At 47.0% G+C, this 6,000-nt stretch overlaps 1 protein-coding gene across 1 annotated transcript in view; it reads right to left on the bottom strand.

The window, feature by feature from the left end:
* The window catches only part of Dnah6 (dynein axonemal heavy chain 6), a 189,290-nt gene that overhangs the window by 117,211 nt on the left and 66,079 nt on the right, over positions 1-6,000 (bottom strand). Inside the window, exons 30-32 of the mRNA XM_005364722.3 lie at positions 5,192-5,329; positions 3,619-3,786; positions 180-328 (exon numbers count right to left, since the gene is read on the bottom strand). Coding sequence (XP_005364779.1) covers positions 180-328; positions 3,619-3,786; positions 5,192-5,329 — 455 coding nt within the window. The remainder of the gene's footprint in view (positions 1-179; positions 329-3,618; positions 3,787-5,191; positions 5,330-6,000) is intronic.

Raw genomic sequence — 6,000 nt, 5'->3', positions numbered from 1 at the left:
CGGTGATTAAATGAACACAGTGTCCGTGTAATTATTTCGGGTAGAGCTAGCCATGTGGGCGGCCGGGTGCCGGGACGCAGCCCGCCGCTCCTATTTCTACACTTACGTGGCTTCTGAGGATGCGACATTTGCGTGGCTAGCACTTTAGGGACTGAGCTATCTCCCTTTGGATTTCTTACCCAGCCATGACCAGTACAGACTTGACAGCTCTCATGCCAAAGTCATAGTGATCCTGCTGGGACAGCTGCTCACTGCAGAGCTTGTACATCTGCGTCATCTTTCTCGCTAGTATCTTACTGGATTCAAAGCCTTCCGAATACAGAATTACCTAGGAGATAAAATAGAACACAGTGCTTACGTTGGCTTGCCTGATATGGATGCCCTAGACATCACACCTTTCTATTGCTTAGTGAGGAGACAACTATCAAAGAACATGGCAGTAACACGGCCAGCTGCCTCACATTCCCGCATCAACGTTATCCCTGCTGTACCCGCAACTGTGAGTCAACGCAAACCTTCCTGCCATCAGTTGTTCTTGTCAGACATTTTGTAACAGCGTGGAGAAGAGTAAAGGATAGAATGAGAAGAGTGTCCTGCGTCCCAGAAGAGTGACAGGTAGAGCACTGTCAGGACCGTGAGGAGTGATTCTGCCAGCTCTACAGGCAGTGATGGAGCCCTGGTGACCGCTAGCATGAGGAGCAGCTGCGATCAGCTTTTAAAAGTGGTCATACAGAGTTGGACGGTGGTGTAAATTCTGAACACAAAAGCAAGAATCGGTTTCTTTAGACCGAGGAGAGCTGCTCTGGTGAGATGGGATTACTACTTGCTCCCTATAGTCAAGGCAACCTAAGCAAAGGGTTACAGCCCTTCTCCAGCCTAGAAAGCTGCTATCTTTACCTATACTTATTGTGTGTGTGTGTGTGTGTGTGTGTGTGTGTGTGTGTGAGAGAGAGAGAGAGAGAGAGAGAGAGAGAGAGAGAGAGAGAGAGAACGTGGTGTGTGGCTGTGCATGTGTCATTGCATGCCTGTGGAAGGCTCAGGGATTGAATTCAGGTTTTCAGGGCGGCAGGTGCCTTTGCCTGCTGAGCCATTTTGCAGCCTAAATCTTTGTCTTCCACAGCAGAGGTAGGAACGGAGTGTTCCTTCTACCCATCACATCAGTGATCTGCCCCAACCGCAGCAGGTGAGCTCGGAAGCCGGGCTTGGATTGTGCAGCCCAGCCATTGCCTTCTGCTTTTTTTGCGGCTCAGCCACTGTGGATTTCACACTGTAGGTGATTATGTAAGAAAGGCTATATGGCAGCTCATTTCAAAGGCGCCTCCAGTCAGATTAAGTGCTGAGACAGATGAACAGGCGGCACAGGAGCCCTGCTAGAGTCTGCTAGGCTGACTACACAAGATAAAAGTTTAGAATAGAAAATTATTAACAGTCAAACTTGCCTAATGACCTGAAATGTGACATGTGACGGGGTCATCCACCTGATAAACTAAAACAGTAGAGATAAAGATAAACTCACACGCGATTTTTGTTCAGAATAAGACACATGTAAGAGGCAGATGGAGGACAAAACCTAGATTGTGTGTAGGATCAAGTCCTTGTGATTCCTCAGCCACAGAGGAAAAGGAGGAAGGGGCTTGTGTTAGAGTTTCATCCAGTGTGCCTCCCATCATAGGTTGTTGCCCAGCTTTGCAAGGTCAGAAAGTGAACAACTTTACTTTCCCTACCAGTGTTCTTATTATGAAGTGAGGATCTTTGTCACCATTAAAAGCATTTGCTGATGAGGAAGCCTGACTCTTTTCATCTGTGACACCAACAGGAAGCATGCCCAGAAGACTGCACTTAGAAATTCCTCCAGTTCAGGACTGAGCAGCACACAGTAGGCAAAGTGGGAGAGGTGAGCACATGCTGAATGGGTCGCAGACAGAAGGGAGAGCAAAGGTACAGCCTGTCTCAGCTGTCCTCCGCACCACGGGAGATGTCAGCACATGCTGAACGGGTCACAGAGAGAAGAGAATGCAAAGGTACAGCCTGTCTCAGCTGTCCCCCGCACCACGGGAGATGTCAGCACATGCTGAACGGGTCACAGAGAGAAGAGAATGCAAAGGTACAGCCTGTCACAACTGCCCTCCCACCACCATGTCTGCAGGAGACGCAGGGCACCCATGAACGCTTCAAGCATTATGCTAATTCAGCTTGAAATTTATCTAGTGTTGGTCTGGTCTAGTCGTAATCAATTCCTTTTACTTCAGGTAGAAGATTCTTTAATAATTCAAAAGAATGTATTAGCCGCAGGAGGAACCGGTGCTTTCCGAGAAATTCCATTCTGAAAGGGGAAGCATCCATCGATATGAAATGCAGCCCAGGGCTCAAGGGAGCTTTTGGAGTTCTGAAAGGAAGCCCTGTATTTTGGTCTTGGCGCCAGACAGATGAGTCTCTGTTCAAATATTTGCTCATATCTGTATGAGCTGTGGGCACTTTGTTGTACATAAAGCATACCTCCTTAAAAGTGCTCTGAGAAACATGAAAAACTTATACACATGGAGTCTTAGCTAGGATGAAATAATAAAAACATTCAAATAAAAGGGTTCCTTGGTAGATGTAGAAACATTAATCAATCACAAATAATTAATTTATTAATGATTATTGCCTTAAACTGTTATTGACTACAAACGAACCCCCTTCTCCATAAACGAGCGATTATGAAGATTCAAGTGACACAGCTTTGACTCAACACTTCTTCCTAATTTTGTCTTTTTTGAGATAAAGTCTCACTATATCACCCAAGCTGGTTTGAACTCACAGTAATCCTCCCGTTTTAGCCTTCTGAGGACTGGGATTAGAGGCACGAGGCAACAGACTGGCCTCCAATACTTCTGGCTCTAATTAATTTTACATCCAAAGAGAAGAGGGGATAATGAACAAATCCCGACACTCAAACTCCTCGAGGTGAACTGATTAAAGTCCAGTAAGTGGGTTAATTAAATACATTGCCTCACTCAATGTTTAGGAGTCTGCTAGAATCTGTGAACCAGCTATTCTGGATACTAGAAGTAAGACTGAAAACCAAGTGAACACGTAAAATAAGACATTCTCTTTTTGCTCAAATTTGCACTCAGTTTGAGTAATAACCAACAGCCACGGCTTGGGTGCTTAGAAAGCGAGATGTCGAGCCTGAACTGTCAACTTGTCACAGTCTAGAATTGCCTGCAAGAGATTCTGAATGACGGATTGCCTCCATCTGGTTGGCCTGTGATTATATCTATGGGGGATTGGGCAACAGCATCCCCTGGGCCTGGGTCCTGGATTGTGGAAGTGTATAAGTGAGCTGAGAACAAGCAAGCAAGCATGCATTCCTTTCTCTGTGTTCTTGACTGTGGACGTGACTGGCTGCTTTAAGTTCATGCCCGCTTTTCTTACCAGCTTTGGTGGACTACGATCTGAAATTAAGACCCAAAATGAATCCTTTCTCTCCTAAGTTGCTTTTGGTCAAGGCATTTCATAATAATAAAAAAGAAGAAACTAGGAAGTAAAAGGAGCCTCTGTCTTGAGAGAATTAGAAGGCAAATAAGATAAGCCATGCTTAATTAAAACCCTGCTTCGTTACAGTCTGAAGCTCACCTCTGCGATCAGTGCGTAATTGGGAACCATCATGGCGAATGGTCTGAACAGGGCTTTCAGGTTGTCCGGCAGTTCCGTTCTGCCAGCGTAGCCGGGGTTCATGGTGATGAAAGCGGCACAGGTCATGATGAGCTTGATTTCCCGGCCCTCAAACATGAATCTGGACAGCTGTGCAAAGAGAAGGTCAAAGAAACGAGCACTTGTCTGAGCGTTTGTAAATTCTTTCACACAATCGTTTTGATCAGAGACTCACTTAAAAGGAGCAGCCAAGCAGAGTCCACCAGGTCCTGTTGTGGGATGAGGGAAGCTTTCTCTAGATTTGCCTATTTCCGGTCTCTTCTGGGTCCTGTGTCCACTGCTCTCTACTTCCCTGCCTTGCCCTGCGCAAGCGGTGTGCTCCTACCTGAGCAAGTCCTGAACGCTTCGGTCTCAACATCCGCTGAGACTCTTCAGCTTACCTTCGACCGCTTGGCTGAGCAGCCCGCTCCACTCTGTCTTGCTGGTCTCCCCGGGGAAATCACAGTCTGGGTTAAGCCTACGAGTGGTGTGGCCTGTCTGTGACTGCACTACCCTCCCTTGCCCTTAATGGTAGAGGATCGCTGAGCACCTGTGGAAGGCCGAGCCAGGGTGAGCCAGGGAGACACAGAGTTGAAGATCCCAGCTTTGCAATATGAACCTTACTGATGGGGCCCAAGGAAGTCTGGGCGTCTTCTGGAAGGGGTTTCGGGAGGAATTAAGAGACATGGGGCAGTTAATTCCCTGAAAGGAAAGAGGAAGATTCTGGTTTATGTAGGCTAAATTGTGCTGCTCTTTGGTGACCAAACCTAGAAGGCTCTTCCTTCACAGCCATCACCTCCCCAACACGAAAGTCCTTCTTCAGCAGTGATTCATGTGGGGGATGCCAAGGAGCAGGCTCACTCAGATTTTCCCTTTCAGTGAGCTCTGGAAAGCTCACCTGAAGAGGTGTGGACTCCTTCAGCCTCTCAGGTTTTCTCTGCTATTTTCTCACCAACACTAGGTTGGCCCTGGAAGTCATGAAGAAAGTTATGGGGCCCAGAAAGCATGGAACTCAAGAAGCATCAGGTAAGTAAATGTCAAAAGTAAGGAGAAGAAAAGTGAGGAAGAAAGTGTGTGTGTGTGTGTGTGTGTGTGTGTGTGTGTGTGTGTGTGCGTGTATGTGTGCACGCGCGCCTTGGGGGTGGGAAGGAGGGTTTCCTGAGCTCAGACACTAGTTCTCACAGTCTCTGTATGCCCAGCACAGCATTTGTATGTTTGTGAATGTGTGACTGTGTGTGTGTGTATGTGTGTGTGTGTGTGTGTGTGTGTGTGTATACCTTGGGGGTGGGAAGGAGGGTTTTGTGAGCTCAGACACTCGTTCTCACAGTCTCTGTATGCCCAGCACAGCATCTGTTTCTTCATTTTGCTTAGATCAGGGCTGCACCTACCCCAGTCAGCCCTGTTGCTATGGCATTCCCTGATTACACAGGAGGATGTCCTTCCCAAGGCACCGCTTGTTGAATTAGAGAGCAGCTTGAGAAAGCTGCACTGACAGCCAGCCGCCCCGACATCTCACCTTTGCAGCCTTGGCATTCCTGATGGTGATGAGTTGCTGGGCAATGACTGACAAGACTTCAATGTCAATTCGGTTGAATTCGTCAAAACAGCACCAGGCCCCTGACTGCGCCAAGCCACTGAAGAAGCGCCCCATCATCTGAAATGCAAGCAGAGCTAATCAACTTCCAGCTGCACTGCTGGTCTCCTCTAAGGTGTACAATGTGGAGTGGAGACAGAGGAAAGGAGGGCAGCCTCTGGAGCGAGGTTACTGTTGGTGTTCTAGTAACTATGCCCATTACATACCAGAAGCAAGCACATTCTACAAGAGGACATAGCCTTTTGCTTCTCTTTAATGGTTTGAATCCAATTTTTCTCTTAAATAAAATGATAATGTATATCATATGTCCTTGGGGAATTTTTATTCATAACCTTCACTTATCTATGGCAAATACTTACAGGTTCTTAAAAAGTGTAACTCATGGAAGAGACAAACTTGAGGGTTTTAAAGAGGCCTTGGGGAATTTCACTAGTGGACTTTCTGTTGTCTCTAAAAGGTGCCCACTGTGGCAGGCAGGGCATGAGCACCCACAAGCAGAGGCACCGCTGCACTGGGGGTAGGCCTTGATTTCATCTTTTTAAAAAAGATCTATTTATTTACTTATTTATTTTGCTTTTTTTTTTTGAGGAAGAGTTTCTTTGTGTAACAGTTCTGGCTGTCCTGGAACTCACTCTGTAGACTAGGCTGGCCTCGACCTCACAGAGATCCACCTGCCTCTGCCTCCTGAGTGCTGGGATTAAAGGCATGCACAAGAGAATCTTCTCTGCATA

This window comes from Microtus ochrogaster (genome assembly GCF_000317375.1).
Source record: "Microtus ochrogaster isolate Prairie Vole_2 chromosome 14 unlocalized genomic scaffold, MicOch1.0 chr14_random_3, whole genome shotgun sequence".
Lineage (NCBI taxonomy): Eukaryota > Metazoa > Chordata > Mammalia > Rodentia > Cricetidae > Microtus > Microtus ochrogaster.
The sequence above is the reverse complement of the archived record's forward strand: the minus strand, read 5'-3'. Positions and strand labels throughout refer to the sequence as shown.